The 22,307-nt window shown below is 35.3% G+C and overlaps 2 protein-coding genes and 2 pseudogenes across 2 annotated transcripts; 1 reads left to right on the top strand and 3 right to left on the bottom strand.

The window, feature by feature from the left end:
* LOC107674793 (immunoglobulin superfamily member 3-like) overlaps positions 1 to 1,599 on the bottom strand; it is an 8,142-nt pseudogene extending 6,543 nt beyond the window's left edge.
* A 3,573-nt stretch (positions 1,600 to 5,172) lies between these two features.
* On the bottom strand, positions 5,173 to 7,542 carry LOC107674800 (uncharacterized). The gene is made up of 5 exons (XM_016468905.1): positions 7,500 to 7,542; positions 6,943 to 7,299; positions 6,484 to 6,636; positions 6,367 to 6,398; positions 5,173 to 5,290 (listed from the first exon to the last, which is right to left on the bottom strand). The coding sequence occupies exons 1-5, from the start codon at positions 7,540 to 7,542 to the stop codon at positions 5,177 to 5,179; spliced, it is 699 nt and encodes a 232-aa protein (XP_016324391.1). The 3' UTR covers positions 5,173 to 5,176.
* An 823-nt stretch (positions 7,543 to 8,365) lies between these two features.
* LOC107674801 (uncharacterized) lies at positions 8,366 to 10,327 on the bottom strand (annotated as a pseudogene).
* An 8,737-nt stretch (positions 10,328 to 19,064) lies between these two features.
* LOC107674803 (uncharacterized) lies at positions 19,065 to 20,623 on the top strand. Its single transcript, XM_016468908.1, has 4 exons — positions 19,065 to 19,148; positions 19,245 to 19,589; positions 20,013 to 20,357; positions 20,441 to 20,623. Exons 1-4 carry the CDS (start codon positions 19,112 to 19,114, stop codon positions 20,596 to 20,598), a joined length of 885 nt encoding a protein of 294 aa, XP_016324394.1. The 5' UTR covers positions 19,065 to 19,111; the 3' UTR covers positions 20,599 to 20,623.
* The last annotated feature ends 1,684 nt before the right edge of the window (positions 20,624 to 22,307 follow it).

Genomic DNA, 22,307 nt, shown 5'->3' on the forward strand with positions numbered 1-22,307 from the left:
CAAATTCCTCATTTATAATGGATTTTAATGTTTTTGTCTCGTCGCTCCGGCCTGACAGGGCATAATCACAGTATGGTAAGGGGCGTAACATTTCCGTCACACGCTTGAGGTATTCGGCCAATCACAAAGCTCTGGATAGCTGGCCAATCAGAGCACACCTCGCTTTTCAGACTGATGAGCTTTGTAAAAATCGACGCGTTTCAGAAAGACGGGGCATAGAGGAGAAATAATAATGTACATTATGTGGAAACTAATGTGTTTTTTTAACCTTAAACTGCATAAACACATTTCATTACAACAAATACACAAAATAATGTTCTTTTTAGCAGCATCATAAGACACCTTTAAACTCAATCTTATTTACCCATGTACCCGAGTCCATTGCAGACAAAAACTGCTTAATATGATGTTGTTTAGTATTTAACCCTGAAATTAGAGAATTATTACATTATTTAGATGTTCATTGTTCATAGTGATTTTTTTTTCTTCAGGAGATGCAATATGACTGCTTTTTGCTAGGTTTTCTTACATTTGTAGTTTAAAAACAGCGGATGCTGACCATAAACTTAGTGATATGAGATTTACTGGTATTCAGAGATTGATCAGTTCAAGAAGAGGTGGTGATTCTAACAAACGACTGTTACAATGTGAAGCTAAGTGGATCTATTATATGGACTGTGTATATCCGAAGGGATTAAATGAAGAACTTCAATTGTCTTGTTTTTTATGAATTGTACTTTTGTTAACTCCAACAGACAACCATTGTTCTCTAATTTGATGTAGATTATCCATTGCTTTACATATACACACATTGTGGCTATTTCTTTTTTTTTTTTCTTCTTCTCCTTTTATAATTTTTTTTTTGGATCAGTGTGTGTGTCCTGATTGATCATGTGATCTCTTTAATTATCATGTGATTCCTCAAATTAAGATGGCTCCTAGTTCTAACATTGTTAGCTTGGCATTGAAAATGGTCAACATGTGACCGAAACGTTTGCCTTGTTTCACTCAGTAAATTGCTTATGTTGTTTTCATCTCGCTTGTTCCTCTTTGATGTTTGAATGTGTGGACTTTTTTCAAGCTCTTCACCTTTAGTTTAAAAACAGCCCACAACTAAAAGTTATGAGATCATAGTCACGGGCAACGCAGTAATAGATTCCAGTATCTGATGGCTTTGCATCTTTTATGGTTAGAGCAAAAAGATTTCCTCTCTTTAGAACTGACAATCTCTTGTCGTTCTTGAAGTCTCCATAAAATGTTGGTGTTGAAGTTTCAGCATAGAGACTGAGGATGCATGTTGGAGCTTCTCCCAGAGATTGCTTGAACCAGGAGTAGAAGTTTTCATGGTGTTGAGATATCAAGCACTCTAAAGTTATAGTTTCGCCTGCAGTAAAGGTCTCCAGGACTTTGTTTTGAACTACAGCAGCAGATGCGATGAAGCCTGAGAGGGAAAAAGTACAAACAGTATCGTCAGAACAATATCATAACAGTTTCCTAAATATTATAAGGTGAGAATTAACTTTGCAGAACAAATCTCTCTTCCATAGCAAACACACTTGTCCTAAACGGTAGAAAAAATATCAGAAGTACTTTAAACATACAGTAGTTGAGGTCTTCTGTGCATTTGGCAACATCTTATGGAGTGTTTGTAAGATGTGTGGGTGTGAAACGTTTGGGTTTAGGGGAGTCAAGACTTGTCTTTCTGATTTAGATGAAGTGTGATTGGCTGTTGTCAATTTTCCATTCAGGCCTTCTGACCCAAGACGTATAGCATGTGATGTGGCATATCTTTTGTTCTTATGCTCATGATTGGAGCCTCTGTGAATCTGGTTCTGGTGTCTCCTAATGATCAACTGGTAATTTTTCATTTTTGTGAACTCTCATTTTCAGTAGTTTTTGACCTTTAATTTTCTGTATTTCCTTGCTACACAGTAAGCTCAGAATGAAAAAAAAAAAAAAACAGGTCCCGTGTTATTTGATCAACCTTATTGATAGCCAGTCATTGTTTCAATAACATTATACTCACAAAATTAAGTTTATATGTAATATGTAGTCTAGAAATACAGGGAACATTTAAATATTGTAGCTCAACCAGTAATGAGCTGTTCCATATAATTAAGTCTGTCATGGCTGTTGGACACACTTTGCATGCTTTTTGATGCCTAATCTATTATTTAACCCCTCAGAACATGTCCACTAACATGACCACTAACAATATTATCCTGTAAAACATGTCAACTAATGAACTGGTGCCCCCTATGTGCAGTCATTGGAAAAACACAGGCTCAAAACACCTCCCTTCTGTCAAACCACTACAGAGCAACTTTCATCCAGTTCTTTGATCTGTCAGTTTCCCTCAAAATATAAGAATCCCTCAAATGTATTTTAATGCAATAAAATAATGCTATCAATAATACTATTTTAATGCAAATAAAAGCATATTTTGTAAATTCTAAGATCATCTGATGTAGTTGTTTACTCGGTCTAGTAACATACTGTATATCACTGTAGGTCAGGGGGGTCCAGACCTGTTCCTGGAGGGCCACTGTCCTGCAGAGTTTAGCTCCAAACCTAATTAAACACACCTGAACAAAAGTAATTAAGTGTTGTGTTTGAAATCACCCACCTTTAACATCATTCACTATTCCCTACATTAGTGCACTTATATAGTCCAGTTGAAGGAGGGAATGAAAACGTGTGAGCATATTCGGACACTGAGTGCGTCAGAAGGGCTGCCGCTTTTGCATTGTGCTTGCTGTTTAATAATCATTTGAAACGTAGCAAACTGGCAGCTCCTTTAGTAATGAAAAGATTTATCTCGAATTCTGTCATGAAAACTAGCATAAACCTTAATGAAACTATTTAAAAATCAATCAATAAATAAATTTATACCTGTATGATATTACGCTGTAACCACTTTGGACAAGCCATTTGGAAAATGGATGAATGAATGACTCATCTGATCTGCAGGCACCATCTTCTCGCGAGATGCAGGAATTCAATAACAGTGCATTATGGGTATTCTCTAGCTCGGCTGTACATTTGTTATTGCGGTGCATTATGGGATTGAATAAATATTAACATTTGATATTACAAATGGGCTTTAGCAAGAACTTTGTTTTAAGAAATATTAAATATGGAATGAATTTCAAACTCACGCTTTCTGTTAGCGTGTTAAAGTACCATCTCCTATTTGCATGAGGCACATTCTGCCACATGCAAAAAAAACAACAACAACAAAAAAAAATGCGTATGCATGGTGATTCATTATATTAAAAAAAGGTTCTTGAATAATCTCTATTAATAGATGGTTGCTTGGTAATGCTGGAGGAGAATCTCTAAATATAGCCAGATTTCAGATGTCTGCACTTCGATTTGACACTTTAGTTTCACTGCAATAAGATGATGTATGGAAACTTTTACCCACAGAGACCTAAGCACACTTAAGGCTGCTTGTTTATTCTGTGTTACTTTCAGAAACAAAGGCTTGACCGCAACCTGAGCGCTGTGCATCATCTCTTCATCATCAATTCACCATCTTATATGTATTTAGTGGCATAAGTCTGTTTCTGAAACCATTAGTCATTGTGTGAAAGGAACTAACGTGGTATTCATGCAGTTGCACACTTTAACAGTGCATTGACAGAGACTTCAAAACACCATACTAGAGAAAAGACATATTACTATCACCGTATGACTATTAAACAATGGCACTTGCATAGAAGCAAAGATGTGAAGTTTCAGTGGAGCACAGTGGTGATTGTATTAATGAGCCTGGCCTGGAAAATGCTACTCTTGAAAGTTGCATTTATTTATTAATTTTCTTTTATTTTCACACACACACACACACACACAGGTTTGTTTTTATGGTTTATGGGCCCAACACCAACCCTACCCCTAAACCTACCCCTTACAGGAAATATATATATATATATATATATAATTTTATTTTATTTTTTTCAAGTTACTGTCATCTGTGACTAACCTCACTAAAAATAAGGGGTATTTTGTTTGTGGTTATGGAAAGTAGTGTGAAAGGCATGTAGTGTGATGTGTTTGTGTGGTTGAGCTGCAGTGAGGGCTGTGAGTGATGAGCTGGGGTCAGTCTGGTGGGTGGAAAACAGTCCAACTGTGATGCTCTCATGTGCTAACAGGTGCACACACTGGCACACAGGCATTTAAGAAAGCCATTATGTGATTTTCATTTTTTTTTTTAAATAAAGTTTACACACATTTAAAATAGATTTAAATATTGTTTTAATAGCATTTTCTTTAAATTGTCATGAGTAATATTATCAGTATTCATAATGAATAGGCTATACGGCTGCTGCTGAGTACATTGTTGTGAAATGTGTGCATAATTTTAATAATTTGTACAGCTGTGTTTCAGTGTGTATATTTACAGCTGTGTAATCTGGTCCGCTGAAGTTCCCACCACCACGTCTACACCGAAAAGCAACAGCCTCTTCCTCCAACTGTGATGCTCTCATGTGCTAACAGGTGCACACACTGGCACACAGGCATTTAAGAAAGCCATTATGTGATTTTCATTTTTTTTTTTAAATAAAGTTTACACACATTTAAAATAGATTTAAATATTGTTTTAATAGCATTTTCTTTAAACTGTCAGACTGGTCATGGTGGCGGTGTTGCAACAATATATAATGATATTCTCAATGTTACTCAGAAGACAGGATACAGGTTTAACTCATTCGAAATACTTCTGCTTAATGTTACACTGTCAGATATGCAAAAGAGATCTCTCCTATCTCTTGCTCTGGCTACCGTGTATAGACCGCCATGGCCATATACAGATTTCCTAAAAGCACACACACACACACACACAAAGAAAAACAAGTAGATAGAATAGAAAAAATAGAAAGCTAGTGTTTGTTTGTTTAAATAATATATATATAATAATATATATATATATAATATACTGTATATCTTAGTGACAGAGATCGTAAACAGATCTAAATTAAACTTCTTAGAACTTTCAAATGCATTTTATCTGTGCAACTTTTATTGCATCAAAAATACTAAACATTGCAGACTTCACATACACTTTAAATGTATGGCATTAGTAATATAGCGTATAAATATTAGAGTCTTGATGAACATATGGCTTTTAAACATTACAGTAGGCTACAATATTTGACTGTGTGCCGTTGTTTTACTATCTAGTAGCAGAATACACAACATCTGTATCCTCTGTATTTCTGGCTGCTCTTCTGGATTTTTTCTGGTGTTTTGAGAACTGTAGAGCGGCATACACTGATGACTGAGGCTCCTGCAACAGATTGAAAGATGACTGTAATGACATTTAGGGTGCTTTCACACTTGGTTCGATTGCCTGGTCCGAACCAGAGTTCAATTGATCAAATAATACGTCATGAATAGCGGTTCACTTCATCAATTTAATACGATTGCATTCATATCAGCAGCAAACCGTACTGGAGTTCACTTGAACCGTACCCCAGAACACCCCTTTGTGCACCCGAGTTCGGAAGGCAGCATTCACATCATTCAAACGTACCGAACTCTGACGTCAATCGAACCTGGGTGCTAGTGTGAAAGCACCCTAAATTTAATTCAAATATGTACAGAAGAAAATCATAAAAGCAAAAAAAAAAAACAAGGGCTGTATATACATACATATACATAAAAGACTTTATAGCATCCGAATACATTCTCTGGTGTTAGAATTTACAATTCATTGCTAATTCTGATGTTGAGGACAGCTGGTAAATAGACAGGGAATGTGGACCTTTTTTCTAGCTGATATTGTTGCTGGTTTGTACCCCACACATACAGAATGCAACATACTTTATACCCAAGCTTTACTTTATTACTTTTTTTTTTTTTTGCTTTATTTTTACTTTTAAGAATTAACCATATTAAATTTCCCTAACACAGAGCTATATTTTCCTCAACAGTTGTATTTCACAAAACGATTTCAACCATGCAGCCCTTTTTAAAGACATGGTGAGCTAAACAGAAAAGAGAAGCAGGCCCATAAACCATATGCAAAACAATCTCAAAACACATACTATATTTCACTTAAGAATGTTATGTACATAACAGTAATATTGAAAAACACTGTTAATAGAAAATAATTTTTTTGTAGTTTATAACTATTCTCATGATAACTCCTCAATAGCAGAGATTTGTGCATTCAAATCTGTTGTATACCAGTCAGCCTAGTCTTTAATTTCAACTGTTCAAGAATTTTTGCCATTTTACATACTCTTCCTATGCATGTTGCAGACCTTAAAGGACATCTAAAAAAAAACTTTTTGTAATGGATTTGAATAAAATTTTTCCATATTTAGGGAATGTAAATGTTTATTTTAATGAAAAGTTTACCTCATGATGTTGTGTTACATGGCGATCAGCATCTGCGGCAACAGACATTTTTTTTTTTTTACAATTATTTCACAGTCATTTGCCAAAGTAAATCTTTTGAATTGAATAGACTGTTACCTTTTTCCTGCGTGTTTCTGTTCTGTATTTTAATAATGAGCACGATGAATGGAATGATGATGAGTATAACAATAATACCACCAAAAATAAAGGTCAGTTTATAAAAGATGTTTTCAGAACAGTCTCTTGTAGAAATCGAGCTCTTCTTGAGATCTGTTCAAATGAAATCACATTTTACTGTAACAAACCACAGGTTAGATAAAAGCATTAATGCAAATGAATGTTAAAGAAAGTCAGATGATAAACACCTTTATTTGTTATTTCTGTTTCATTTTGCAGTGGTGTAACACTCCTCTCTGTGCAATAAAAGAAAACTTGAAATGTATGAGTCATTTAGCATATTAAAACTTATCCACGTGTATTTGTATTATGTATTATGTAATGCATTTTTTATATTTTGCTGCTAGACATAGAGCAAAAAATTCCTCTACAATAGTGGTACTGATAAGGACAGATTACCTTTAATGTCTAGGTGTGTTCCATCACTAAATGTAATAATCCGGCTTTCCCAACCACAGAAGTACAGACCAGAATCAGAAACATCCACATTTAAAATTCTCAGGGAGGTATTTTTGATGTTCAGAATCATCAGCAGACGATCTTGTTGAAAACCATTTAAATAACTTTTGTGTATTTCCTTAAGCTGGTAGCTTATCATCATGTATACAATGGCAATAGGTACAGAACTGTTTGTTTGCTTGAACCAGTGTATGTTGATTCCTGTTTCTGAGGTGTGTTGACACCAAATAGTGACATTTTCTCCTGGTTGAGCTGACAAATTGACTATCTGAGATGATTTAACAGCTGTAAGCAAGCCTAAAACCCACAGAGGAATAACAGTGTTTTAATATTTATATTTAAAACCCTGATAACATACAATAAAACGCTCCAAAAAAAGTACAAAAATATTTTAAAGCATATAGAACTATCTCACACCTAATGTTTACTAATGATTATTGAATTAATCATTCATTAATCTTACATAACTGAAATAATTATAGTGCAGTAATGCTTACCCATGCCACAGATCAACAGCGCTGAAATGATTAAATGAACCATTGCTGTACTGAATCAGACTAGAGCCAAAGAGGAAATTATGTTGAGGAAATCAATGTGCTTTTTTATGTGAGGGGGTGTGGCTTATGCTTACATCAAACTATGACAAACCTGTCAATCAACAGGCGAGTCCACGGCTACTATTGCCAGTTCAAAATAAGAAGTATAATTATTGATCAGATATTGATAATGATGTGATATTTTCTTTACTGCTTTAGTACCCCATCGTTTCCCCATAGCACTTTTGAAAATAAATTGTTCCAAAGCAGGTTTACAAAGAACTAAAATGCATGTTTGACTCTAATGTATCTTTGAACATGTCTTTTATTGATCATTTCTGAAATATATTATTGAAAGACATTTTACCTTGCCCACAAATTGTTAAACTTGATTTTATCTTGATTTTAATTCTCTGAAGGCCCAGATTTTAATGGAGCAGGTGACACTCAGTCGGGACTGTAGCTTTCTGCCTAACCGTGTGACTTGAAGTGTATGAAAGTGACTAAGCAATCTACTATTGGTTATGTGCAAGAAAAAACTTTAAATGTTATTAGTTAACACTACAGTCTATGACTGATCAAAACTGGTTTGTTTGGGACTATGAAATTCTTTTATAATGGCCAGTGTGACACTTTAAGCTGCATCCAAATTGTGATTCAATATAAAACACTGATGTTTATTTGGAATATAAATTCAAGGACTTTGTGATCTAGAGTCAGATTGAATTAATATCAGGAGTCGAAGTAAACTGCAACGCAATTTTAATAAACTTCACCATTATGTACAGTAATGCAAAGAAAAGACAGTTCTCTGATCGCCTCAATAATTACATTTCTTTAAACAGGTACACTATTTAGCTGTTAAAAATAAACCATAGGTAATAAATTAATAATATGTTTGAGTTTGTTTTATGTTTCAAGTAGTATCAGTGTACACAGCAGTTGGGTCCTCAGTATGTCATCCTCCTGTTTTGGGTCTTTTGTTTGAGAAATACACAGCAGCATATTCTACTGAATCATTTTCCTGCAAAGAAGTACAAACATGTATATGTCAAGATTCTAATCCAGGTGGTCATATAACAACTTTAATTTTTATTCCGGAGCCTTTGATACTGTTTTCCTTTTCCTTAGCCTCCAAAAATAAATTCTACAGCAAAAAGTAGAAAATGCAACTATTCAAGTCCTTAACAGCCAACAGAATTAGAAATAATATTGTTCAGTCAGAATCATAAGATAATAGTTGATACCACACACACACACACACACACACACACACACACACACAAACACACACAAAACACTATACAAAAACCCTCATATAGCAGTAATTAATGACTCATAAGGTAGAGCAGTAATTAATTTATAAAATAATTAAATATTTTGTTATTTATAATAAAAAAAAGAAAGTGTGATCTGGCATAAAACAAAGCTTTGCTTGTTTTCATGTCAATGGTGAAACTGGGATTGTTTTTAAATATTTTTTCTTAGCCCTTGGAGTAAAATAAGTCTGTGTAATTTACCTTGTCATCATGCTGTTGTGCTTGACATTCAGCGACTGGCACAAAGCAGAGAAAAAGACAATCAGTTGCTCTTAAGATAATGAGAGATTTAAAAATGATGTCCAAAGCCATTTTTTAATGTTCATTCCACATTTGTGATTTAACTTGATCTTTTTAACCATGTGAAAAGAGTTTACCTTTTTTATGCTTCTGTCTTCTGTGTTCCCTGATAATCGCCAAAATAAGAGGAACGATACATGTAAAAAAAATTATTCCACCAAATAGGAGGGTCAGTTTGAAATAGATGTCTCTAGAACACTCCTCAGTAGACACGGGTGATTGCTCATGATCTGTAAAAGAGTGGATATAATTTGAATGAAACCTTTTAAGCGATGCTACAAAGATAACATTTTATGTATTTATTTTCCTCCATAATTTGATTAGAGAGATTAAACAAGAACATTCATAAATTAAACACCTGCAGTTTTAACTTTAATATTGAAAGTAAAATAACATACCCATTTTTGAGGTTCCTGTGTAATTTTTCTCTGATATGAAAACAGTTGGCAAGTCATTTGCCATTGTGGCATTTACAATTATTTTACAATTAAATTGTGGTGTTTTTCAACATGCGCTGTTAATGACAAAGTAAGAAAAAAAGAGATAAAAACAGTATATAAAAAGTAGAGTATAGTGAGAGAGGTTCAAAAAGATTACCTTTTACTTCAAGTCTGGTTCCATTGCCAAATTTCATGTGATAACCTGTAGCTCCACAAAAGTAGAAGCCAGAATCAGAAATTTTCACTTGCTTAATTGTTAGGGTGGTGCTTTTGCTGAACTGATCCATGACGATGCAATCATTTGTGAAACTGTTGAAATAATTTGGCTCAACCTTCTGAAGACTTTCGGTGTATAACATGTGCACAATAGTAACGGGTACAGCACCGTCTGATTGTTTGAACCAGTACAGATTTCCAGTAACATGGATATTGTGTGGACACCACATAGTGATACTTTGTCCTGGATGAGTCTGAATGCTTGCTGTAGAAAACATAACTTGGAGAAAACCTGAAAATCATTAAACAAGAAAACTAAAACAATAGCACACCAAAAAAACAATATCATTAATTTAAAATAAGTGTCTCCCCATTTCAATATCACCTAATTTTACATTTATAAAGTGTTACTTATCATAGTATTGTAGTTCACAGTGGAAAATAATTCTTACCCGTCCCAAAGAGCAATAAAGCTGCAGCTGAAATATGTAACATTTCTGCACTGAGTCAAAACAGAGCTGAAAAGGAAATTAAGTGGGCGATATCAATGTTTTATATATAAGGAGGAGTGGCTTTTGCAACAGCCAAACTATGGTAGACCTATCAATGAAAAGGCCAGTCAGGGTGGTCAGGCCCGTATGTGATATAGCTGCAATACAAAATATGCTCTGATGAAGGCCTCATTGCACTATAATGTTTAGCTGGTGTTTTTTTTCAGTGCTCTGAAAATGTTTGCTACTTTCTGAATGAATTAGTTTAGCAAATGGAAGCATTAACTAAATGTGATATATCTTAGTGAAATTAATAATATATATTAATTATATTATTACAACTACATTTTATTTTTTTTCTTGGAAATACATACGTCTGAGTGCATTAATTGTAACATTGTTTTGTGTGTGTGTGTGTGTGTAAGCATGTACAATGTTTATAAATGAGAAGTGTAGTAGGCTGTTATTGTACATTTGGAAGGAGGCTTGGAGTTTTTTCTGGTATATTTATTTAGACATGTCTATTAATATCTACAATACGTGCTTGGCCATCTGTTGTATTTTCGGCTCATTATTTGTAATCCATATTTTTATATTGCATCTAAATGAGATTGTTAAACATCTGCTTTGAGAAACCTATTGTCTATTTTCTAAAACAGGTTGCACGTCTGCTGGACTATATATGATGTTACACTTAGTGATGGGTGTTGGACCTATCCAAAACCTGTACAGTAGGCTTGCTTATGCACTTTGCAAGTCAAATGAAGTATGCAGAACATATGTATTATTTTACACTGTATTAAACCCTTCTCATATGCAGTTTAAAGTTAAAATGTATTAGAAAATCTGAGCAATTACTGTTCCTCACTACAGCCCTCTAGTGGTTTTCAAAATCATAGCCAGCACCCTTCTTTTGTCTACAAAAACACTTGGCTGGATGGTGGGTGGGCTTAGATTAGGGAGTGATGACATGAAGTCTTTAAATCACAAATGCTAATGCATAATGCTTCTAAAACATGTGCAGAATGCTTTGCACCACTAAAGGACCAACATTTACCATTTCAGACGCACTGTTAGCTAACAGACGTGTGGATGTATTCATTCAACGTTATTCATGTCCCCCAAGGGCAATTAGTTTTGCAGCAAGACATACAGACAAACATAAAAAGCACAAAAATAATACAAAAACACAAGCCTAATAATACAATTTACAACCTCACCCACCCCACCAAAAAAAAAAAAAAAAAAATGTAAAAAAAAAAAAAAAAAAAAAATCACATAATGTAAATAAGTTGTCACAGAATAAGAATATGTGAATTAACAGTATTCTGAATAACAGAAGATTTATGTCTAAAATCAATGAGCATTTCTTTTGTCTTTGCAACATTTAGTTGCAAGAACGTTCTATCACACCAATGAACAAAATCATTGACTACAGGACCGTGAACATTTTCATCAGAATGAAGAAGACTAACTAAAACACTCATCTGCGTATTTTAAAATAAACTTGTTATCATGTTGACTACGACAATCATCAGTATTAAGAATGTAAAGAAGGGGAGAAAGGACACATCCCTGAGGAGACCCCACTGATGATGACGTCTTCTCAGACAAATGTCCATTCACCCTTACTCGCTGTGTTCTATCTATTAAAAAATAATCAAAAATCCACCCAACTCTATTAAGATCAAGACCAAAAGTTAAAAAGCTTGTCAACTAAAATGTGGTGTTGAATCGTATTAAACGCAGATGAAAAATCCACAAATAAAATTCTGGCATGTGTTTTACTTCTAAGTGTTTAAAAATCAAATTTAGCAAAAGTGCAGTGGCATCCTCTACCACTCTACCGGCCCTATATGCAAACTGTAAAGGGTCTAGAAGATTCCCTGTTTTTGTGATGAGTTCTTTTTTCATTAATCTTTCAAAACACTTAACTAAAGAAGTCAAAGCAACAGGCCTGAAATCATTTAACTCTTGTGGGTGATTATGTTTAGGAGCTGGAATAACTGTAGACTGTTTCCAAATTTTTGGCACTCTCTGAAGATTGGGTGACAACTGGAAATTATAATAGAAAATAGAGCCCAGCTGCTCTGCACAAGAAATAAGCACTTGACTACATATATTATCAGGACCAGGGCTTTTCTTAGCTTTAGAGTGTTTGAACATATTAATTAATATTAATGCACATCACATAATCAAAAGGAGCAGGACCATCATCACATAAATACATTTTTCTCTGTAAAATGTCATTTCAAACCATCAAATAAAACTCATTAAACTCTTGTGCAAGCTGGCTGTCACAAGTATGTCTTTTCAGTGTCACCTTCATATTTCTATTGTTCTTTATGCCTGCGATAGTTTTCATGCCATCCCAGGCAGAGCCTAAATTGTTATCTGCTAGCTGCCTCTCAATCTTCCCAGTATAACACTGCTTAGCTTTCATTATTTCAATTTTAACTTCCTTTCTTAACCAATGGAATTCCAGAAGGTTACCCTCCTGAAATGCACGTCTCTTTTTTATTAACAAAACCTTAAGTGATTTGGTCACCAATGGCTTACTATTCGGAAACACCTTCACAGATTTTTCAGGAGTAACACTGTCAACACAATAAGAGACATAACCACTGACAACGTCAGTAAGTTCATCAATATTGGGGCAGGACTCCTTGAACGTTTCCCAGTCTGTACAGTCATAGCACCCCTGTAGGCACAAAATGGACTCATCATTCCAGTCTTTCACACGTTTAATAATTGGTTTAGTCCTCCTCAGGGCAGTACGATACTTCGGGATGAGTTGAACACAGTTATGGTCAGCCCCGCCCAGCAGATCCAAAATCTTGTTCTGTCTGGTCGGGCATTTAACATACTGATCAAAATCCCTTAAAGTTCTTCCAGCGGACAGTGATTAAAATCCCCGAGGACTAAAATCGGAGCATCGGGAGATATAGACTGCAGTCTCTGAGTTTCTCGCAAAATAGATTCTGAATCTCTATCCCCATTTGCTCTTGGATGAATGTATACAACCATAACAAATATTTGTGGAAACTCGCGGGGCAAGTAGGACGCAAAGACACAGACAGCAATTCAACGTCTCTAGTGCACTAGTCTCGCGTAGCCAGACCTTCAGACTGACGGCTGAAGGTCTGGAATCCATGGCAGCTTTCATTGGCCAAGACCCGCCCATTAGGCCGTTTGACCGACATGTCAAACAACCAATCACAGTTCGTTTCGTTCATCGTCATGTTTCAGGGCGTGGAAATGTCACCACAATAAGTCACGGCATCTTTGTTTCCAGATGGAACGCTAAAGAATGTGACACGCACGTCTCCCGGAAATCCTGTAGAATTCAACCAATCTGATGACGACTTTGACACTCCTGAAGTGTTTCCACTTTTGTGTCCCATATGCATCAGCCGTTTAGCCAACGGTCCATGGGCGTGACGTCTGAGGCTGAGAATACTAGTGCACAGTCTTTCTCTGACCTGAACATTTTTACAATATCTGGGATTCACATATAAACAACCCCCCACCCCCACACCTCGCGACATACCAGTCACACCAGCATGGCCACTTCGTTGTCCAAATCTCGTTCCGAGAGCCATGTTTCAGTGATCGCTAATAAACACGCATCTCTGAATTCATGTTGAAATCGTACATGAGCTTGCAAGTCATCAATTTTATTACGGAGAGATTGTCCATTTCATAGGATGATAGAATGTAGAGGGATGCGGTAAAGAGACTGTTTTCTCAGTCTTTGGCGTACTCCACCGCGCTTACCTCGCTTCCTTGACTTGTAAGGCAACTCGCCAGAGGGTTTACCTTTTCCAATTGACTGTTCGGCAAAACAGCTGAGATCAGGAAAAGTTAAATCCAAAGGAGGTTCATTAGCTTGAAAAGTATTCCATTGCAGGAGAAAATCTATGCTGCACTGGATACGCGCTGGATTAGGGCAAATAGGCAGCCCTACTCTTCATCTCACTCAAAGTTTGCGCCAAATTAAACGCCGTCCACAACAGGAATAAAACTGTCCATTCCATATTATCTTGCTTCCTTATAAAACCACTATAACACGAAAAAACAAAAACAAACCCCGTATAAAAACACGATAAAATATAAACAAAAAATAAAATAAAAAAATATGGCTGATGGTGCTAAAGTTAAAGGTCTGTGTCCTTTTGCAAGAAGTAAAAAGAAAAAACCCTTTGTTATGATTATAGGTGTATCACTAACAGGTTTCTTAATTTTATTCTAATTTTATTTTTACTTTTCTTAAGGAGCTTTGTGCAACTGCACACTGGTGATGTGAGAGTTCAATGTAACGCGCGGCGCGAGTACAACCCTCCCAGTGAATAGCGGAAATGAGCGAGAAGGGAGTGCACTGTTTCTAGATTTGGACAAGTGACCAGAAGATTAGACTCGCTCAAGAGACAGTGTCAACAAGGAGAAAGGCAATGGCGACAACACTGGCTGCGTTAGAAACAGGTAAGATGTATTTGGGGGAAAAAATAATGAATACAAATAAAATAAAGCACTGAAATTTAAAACAACATCACAACATGACACAAAAGAAAAGTAATGGCAAAAATCAAAATAAAGACTTGTTCCAAACAAATTTAATTTTACCTTATTGTGACCGTTTATATATATTTATATTTCCTATTTAGTTTTGTGACTATTATTGATTGTTTCGCAACATGACACAACTCCTTGATTGTGTGGGATTCGAAATCGGGTCCTTGGTCACTATGTAGTTTCTCAGGAAACCCATAGTGTACTAAGAAATTTTCCCAGAGACATTTCGCGACCGTACGAGCTGTTTGGTTCTGAGTCGGTATCGCCACGTCGTATTTCGTGAAATGGTCTGTGATAACCAATATGTTCTTGGTATTGCTGTGGTCCGGCTCTAACGACAAAAAGTCCATGCAGACCAACTCCAAAGGCCTACTGGTTTGAATGTTGACCAGAGGAGCTGCTCTGTCTGGAGGCGTTTTTCTGCGCACGCAGCGTTCACAGGTCTTGATCTTCTTTTCAACAGTTTGGGACATTTTGGGCCAAAAGAATCTGGACCTTACTAAGTCCAGAGTTCTCTCAATACCCAAGTGCCCCATGTCATCGGTCTGGTTGAAACGCTCTACCGGGTTACCCCTGGGGTGGTAAGTCGTGGTACGAATCTTATGAATACCCGCAACATGACACAACTCCTTGATTGTGTGGGATTCGAAATCGGGTCCTTGGTCACTATGTAGTTTCTCAGGAAACCCATAGTGTACTAAGAAATTTTCCCAGAGACATTTCGCGACCGTACGAGCTGTTTGCTTATTAAATTAAATAACTTTTCTAAATGAGTTTTTAATTTAACTTAAACACTTCCTTTTTTTCTCTTTACAGATATTAACAAAATAGAATACTGTTTTGCACAATCATGAATGTTGTAGTTTTTTTTTCAGCAACAGGGTTTCTAGTAATCTGGGTTACATCAAGGAAAAATAATTTGTCTTTAATCATTCAGCTTAAATGGTTAATACATTTATTTACAATCATTAAAAAAAAAAAAAACTTGGATAAAATACCAACGTTGATGAAACTGTCATCCTGTACTGGACTTTCCTTCAGTTATAATAAATCTGAAATATTTTACAAGAGATGAGACAAGTGCAAAAGAAAACAATGAGAAGCGAACAGAAAAAAAAAACAGACATGAGGCCACTAGTAGTTTAAAACAAGAAATTGGAGTTTAAACTTTTTAGGACATACAGACCTTCCACATTATCATATTATATAGCCTTTCACAGTTTGTACTATGAAGCTGATGTAATGTGTACCTGTGAAGCCATAAGGCTATTGGTCTAGACTCAAAGTAGTGTGAAATGCATGTAGTGTGATGTGTTTGTGTAGTTGAGCTGCAGTGAGGGCTGTGGGTGATGAGCTGGGGTTCAGTCTGGTGGGTGGAAAACAGTCAAACTGTGATGCTCTCATGTACTAACAGCAGAGGTGTAAAGTATTGGAGTAAATGTAATTAGTTACTGTACTTGAGTATATTTTCAGGTACTTTGTAGTTGTACTGAGTATCAAAGATATTAGCAACTTTTACTCTTTACTTCACTACATTTTTGAATGAGTATCTGTACTCTTTACTCCACTACATTTGAAATGAGTGTTGCAGTTACACATTACATTTTGCATGGACCTAGCTTTTTCTGCAGCAGTTTATTTCTGCTACAAAAGTGTTTGTTTGTTTGTTTTGTAATTTTGAGGTGTTCAGTTTTACTTTGGTTTTAGAAAATAAACGTGATTGCGCTCCTCACAAATCAACTCTTTCTTGTTTTTGTTTCATGCTCTCTGTGCCTTGCCCTGGACTTTTATGTCAAGTATGGTTTTTACATACTCTTTACACCCCTGGCTAACAGGTGCACACACTGGCACACAGACATTTAAGAAAGCCTTTATGTGATTTTTTAAAACATAGTTTACACAATTAAATGTAAATATTGTTTTAATAGTATTTTCTTTAAATTGATATTAAGTAATAATATCATTATTCATAATGATCAGGCTATACAGCTGCTGCTCACAAAGTACTACATTGTCGTGAAATGTGTGCATATAGTTAATAATAATTTTAAGAATTTGTAGAGCGGCGTTTCAGTGTGTATATTTACAGCTGTGTAATCTGGTCCACTGAAGTTCCCAAGTCTCTTTCTACACTGAACAGCTTCTTCCTGTCAGGGTCTGAACTTTCAACTGCATTTGATCTTCACAACTTTTATTGCATGGAAAATACTAAACATTGCAGAGCTCACATACAATTTAAATGTATGGCATTAGTAATAGCATATAAATATTAGAGTATTGAGGAACATATGGCTTTTAAACCTTAGTAGGCTACAGTATTTGACTGTGTGCCATTGTTGGACTATCTAGTAGCAGAATACACAACATCTGTATCCTCTGTATTTCTGGCACTTATCCTGCATTTTTAAATCTTTTTTTGAATGTGGCAATTAACATTTTTTATTTTTAAACCTTTATTTGAATATGACAACGTAATTTTGCACTCTTCAATATTTCTATGAATAAATCTCTGACGGAGACAATCAGCCAATCACTGTACTTATCCTGCATTTTTAAATCTTTTTTCGAATGTGGCAATTAACATTTTTTATTTTTAAACCTTTATTTGAATATGGCAACGTAATTTTGCACTCTTCAATATTTCTATGAATAAATCTCTGACGGAGACAATCAGCCAATCACTGTGTGCATAGTTAGTAAGCATGCTGACATCATCCATAGCAAGACGTCAACCCCACCCTTTACTCTGAGCTTAAGACTTCTCTCTATTCCTTAGTAAAAGTTTGTCTCAGCAGCTTAGCGAATAGGTTTTAAGAGAAAACTCTTAGCTAAAAACTTTTACTGCTATTTAGGAGAACTCTTAGTGGTAAGATAAAATGTTTTGTGAATACGGGCCGTGATCTGTTAAAATTAAATCACATTTTATTCTAATAAACCACAGATTAGATAAAAGCATTATTGCAAATGAATGTTATGAGTATTAAAGAAAGACAGATGATAAACATCTTTATATGTTATTTCTGTTTCATTTTGCAGTGGTGTAACACTCCTCTCTGCACTATAAATAAAGACTTGAAGTGTATGAGTTATTTAGCATATTAAAACCTTCCACGTTATGATATTATATAGCCTTTCATACCCTTGTACTATGAAGCTGTCAGACATTGCAGGTGCCATGCAGAAATTTGCATTACTCAAGTGATGATGTTTCAGGTATTTCAAAAGATAGAAGGAATTTTGTCATGTGTCTTTTTGAGTTATTTGAAGTCAATTCACCCAAAGAAACTATACTAGCAGAAATTTGCATTACTCAAGTGATGATGTTTCAGGTATTTCAAAAGATAGAAGGAATTTTGTCATGTGCCTTTTTGAGTTATTTGAAGTCAATTCACCCAAAGAAACTATACTACACAGTAATATGTGATGTGTACCTGTGAAGCCACAAGGCTATTGGTCTAGAGCAGGGCTGTCCAAACTCGGTCCTGGAGGGCCAGTGTCCTGCAGAGTTTAGCTCCAACCCTAATTAAACACACCTGAACCAGTTAATCAAGCTCTTACTAGGCATAGAAACTTCCAGTCAGGTGTGTTGAGGCAAGTTGGAGCTAAACTCTGCAGGACACCGGCCCTCCAGGACCGAGTTTGGACAGCCCTGGCATAGAGCATGTCGTTGTGATTTTGTTGTGGTCATCACAGAATTGAGTTCAGTCCATCCTTCATTACCTGTCTCCCACCTGTCGAGAGAGATTTTTGACACATTTACACTGTCTGCTTTCTTCACTAAAAAAATCAGACTGCAATTTTGATGACTGCACAGTTTTATGATCACGTGTTGATTTCCCTTCATCTGCTATGTATGCAGTCAAGAAACACTTACTTAGAACTTAAGAAGGTCAAGTTACCACATGACCAGCACAAAACCACAACTAGCACACTGCCTTTATGTCTATGTTTTTAGAAATAATATTCCCTAAATATACTTCTTTTAAAAACTGCATAAATAAAGGTATTTACTGATGGTAGGTGCTGTACCTATGTGCAGTTATTTGTCTGAGAAATTAAAAGTAGATTATGAAATCATCTCTGAAAGAAAAGATCAGTGGAAAAAAATATATGGTACAGCCCTTTTTGACAAACACATCCTACTGGTTGCTCACATCATTCATTGCATCTCTGGTGATGTTCGTTTTGTCATTGCTCACCTGTTTCTTTCTAGTTTAGGATAAATCCATCCAGATATGATAAACTTCGGATTTTTGCTTCTCTTTTTAATTGGTGAGTTGAACTGTCTTTTATGTCAGAACTAAACTGTATTTACATTAATTTAAGCTAAACAATTTTTTGCTTGTTACTTTTAATATTTTTGTTTAGGCCTTACTGCATCGCACCTAAATAACCCACCTGTGTTTGTCAAACTGGGAGAAACCATTAATATGTCTTGCTCTTACCAAAGCCAAATGGCCATGCACTTCTCATGGTACAAGCATAAACTTGGACAGAATCCCAGGCTCATCTCCACCATTTACAAGTATGACAACAAAGCCCGGTTTTACCATAATTTCCAGAATAGTTCATGCTTCTCAGTGCTGAATGACAAGGGTGTGCATCATTTGGTGATAAGAAACATACAGCTCTCAGACTCTGCTACATACTACTGTGGAAGTGCTTATTCCAATGTAATGGAATTTGTCGAAGGGACAGAATTGATAGTTGAAGGTAATTATAATTTTGAGTAATTTTAGAGTTATTTATAATATTATTATAATATTTGAGGTATAATATTGAGTTATTTTGAGGTTTCAAAATGGTGTTTTGGCAGCAATGCAATAGAATAACTATTTGGGTTCCCAACAGAACCTTTCAGTGAACAGTTCTTAAAAGAACCCTTTTTTCTTGTTGTAAATAATCTAAAGAACCCTTTTTCATTTTAAAGAACCTTTTGTGGAAGGGAAAAGGTTCCATAGATGTTAAAAGCACTTCATGGAACTGTCAATGCCAATAAAGAACCTTTATGTTTAAGAGTTTATAGTGGTGGTAAAGCTATGCTATAACTTTTAAGTGCAATATTGGAATGCAATGTACATGGGTATTCTATACATCTTACATAAAACTCATTCAATAATGGAATTTTTCATGCAGGGTTGAAAAGCTACACTGTTATAAAACAACCTGCTTTAATTCCATCACATCGTGGAGATTCAGTGAGTCTTACCTGCACAGTTTTAAATAATAAATGTGTAGGAAACAACATTGTGTACTGGATCATACAGGAATCAGAAGAATCTCGCCCAACATTTATTGGCGCACATGGAACGAGTATTGGTCAGTGTGAGTGGAGCTCTGAAGCTGGTTTTAGAGCACGTAGATGCGTTTACAGCTTCTCTAAGAAAGACCTTAAACTTTCTGATTCTGGGACTTACAACTGCACTGTTGCTGCATGTGGGGAGATGCTGTTTTGGAATGACACCAAACTGGACATTATAGGTATGTTCTTCAAGAATTAATTGTTTAAAAAGTAGCACTTTTATGGTGTGTTTACATTATATCCACAATTTTGTCTATTTCAGGTGCTGATTTAGCAGAACAGATGATGACTTTTGTAATTCTTTCCATCGTTAGAACATTCCTTCTTTTAATTACTATTGTCATGATTACTTTTTGGTACTGCATGAATTCAAAACGAAATTCAAAAGATGGCTGTTCTCCATCTGCCTTTGCTCTCTGAGATAGACAGTCCCGACCAGAATGAAGACCAGGTCTGTTGAGGAAATCAGCTTCTGATCATCCATAATATGTAACAAAGGATGATAAACAAAGACATAATCTGAACCTATTAACTTTTGTGTCATGCAACGTAATGTTTTTTTCATGACTGTTTCCATATTAGAAATAAACTGTCCAATGTCAAACCATGTTTGTTTCTGGTTCTCAGAGAAGTACAAAACTACCGTGGCATTTACTGTTTTTCAAACTCGTGTCTTGCAAATTAGGTTTAATATCTGAATTAGGCAGAAATGAGAAATGCATACACATTTCAGAGATTAAAATGTTCTCAACTCATATTTTTATTCCATAACAGAGTGGGGATTGGATAGATGTTCTTCGGGACACAAACACGCTTTAAAAATACATTAAACCAATGAATAAACATGTTTGACAGTACAATTTTCCTTTAGGAAATATACACACACTAATCACACAAATAACAAGGGTATTTAAGCCCAGAACATGCTGAACCTCTAGGGTGGTATTTTGTATTGTGCAGGAAACATTCTCGTAACCAACAAATTTGGTAATTTTTCTGATGTGGGCATCTAATTTAGTGACTGTCCAAGCAAAATCTATTAGATGAAGCAGAAATAACAATGAGAATATATGCTTTACCTTCACATGAAAACAATGCAAGTGTTTAAAAGATGCAACAAGCCTAATATTTCATCAGTAAATAAGTCATTACTTTATTATTGTATAAACATACAAAATATGACCGTAAAACGAAAAAGATCAAAATGTAATAAAATGTACAGTACTTCACCCAGAACAGCTATTTAGAATAATTGTGATTTGCAAGTTCTGAACATTCACTTTCTCATCAACATGAATATAATATAGCAACAATCTAGATGTTCTTGGGAAGTATTTCAAATTACACTTACTTAGACAATTAGATGAAATAGACTTACTTGGATAGAGGAGGATGTCTCAATTCAGTGAGCTTTCAGTATAGACGTGAGGAAAAACTGTGATTAGACAACTATTAATATTAAACAAATATTAGGCAACTATTAATAAAGCATAACAAATACAGATAAGAATGCACTTACCTGCAGAGTGTCTCTGTTTTTTATGTTGTTTGACTATGATTATAATAATTATTACTGCAGAAATTATGTTTGAATACACTAAAATGAGAGTCACTGGATTCATAATGTTCTGATCTGCAGAGCACGTATTGCACATAGTTATGTTTTTAAAGTACCAGCACAACATTCATGAACATTCAATAAAATCAATGCTCTGAATATTACCCATGTCAGCGATAGTCAGTTTAGTGACATGTCCAATGATTATTTCTCCATCTGCATCCATGGCACAGTAGTAGGTACCAGTATCAGGGAGTGTGAGGATCCTCATTGTGAAGTTATAAACATTATATAATGTTTGTGTAGCTGCCATTATAAAATAAGCATATTTGTGGCCATCTATAATTCTAGACAGGGATTCTCCTGAGCTTTGCTTAGACATTTTGTGCACAGCCCTCCATAAATTGAACTGTACACTGCAAAGTGATGTTATCACCAAAATTAACAGGTTTTAAATGAGTTTGCTGTAGAATTCTCCTCATATTTGAATGTTTTCCTTAAAAATGTATCCAAAATATAACAGTTCATTGTTTAGATAATCGACTGAATGAGTTCAAAGCTTTGCAGTAAT

Source organism: Sinocyclocheilus anshuiensis, unplaced genomic scaffold, assembly GCF_001515605.1.
Source record: "Sinocyclocheilus anshuiensis isolate Anshui unplaced genomic scaffold, SAMN03320099.WGS_v1.1 scaffold1246, whole genome shotgun sequence".
NCBI classification, from domain to species: domain Eukaryota; kingdom Metazoa; phylum Chordata; class Actinopteri; order Cypriniformes; family Cyprinidae; genus Sinocyclocheilus; species Sinocyclocheilus anshuiensis.

Bases quoted from the DNA above. Each gene is read 5' to 3' on its own strand.
- LOC107674800 (XM_016468905.1), bottom strand. From the start codon at position 7,542: ATGGTTCATTTAATCATTTCAGCGCTGTTGATCTGTGGCATGG. The intron at 7,300-7,499 runs GTAAGCATTACT...TGTGGGTTTTAG, and splicing joins GCTGTTGATCTGTGGCATGG to GCTTGCTTACAGCTGTTAAA. The intron at 6,399-6,483 runs GTAACAGTCTAT...CTGTTGCCGCAG, and splicing joins CAGAAACACGCAGGAAAAAG to ATGCTGATCGCCATGTAACA.
- LOC107674803 (XM_016468908.1), top strand. From the start codon at position 19,112: ATGATAAACTTCGGATTTTTGCTTCTCTTTTTAATTG. The intron at 19,149-19,244 runs GTGAGTTGAACT...ATTTTTGTTTAG, and splicing joins TTTGCTTCTCTTTTTAATTG to GCCTTACTGCATCGCACCTA. The intron at 19,590-20,012 runs GTAATTATAATT...TTTTTCATGCAG, and splicing joins GACAGAATTGATAGTTGAAG to GGTTGAAAAGCTACACTGTT.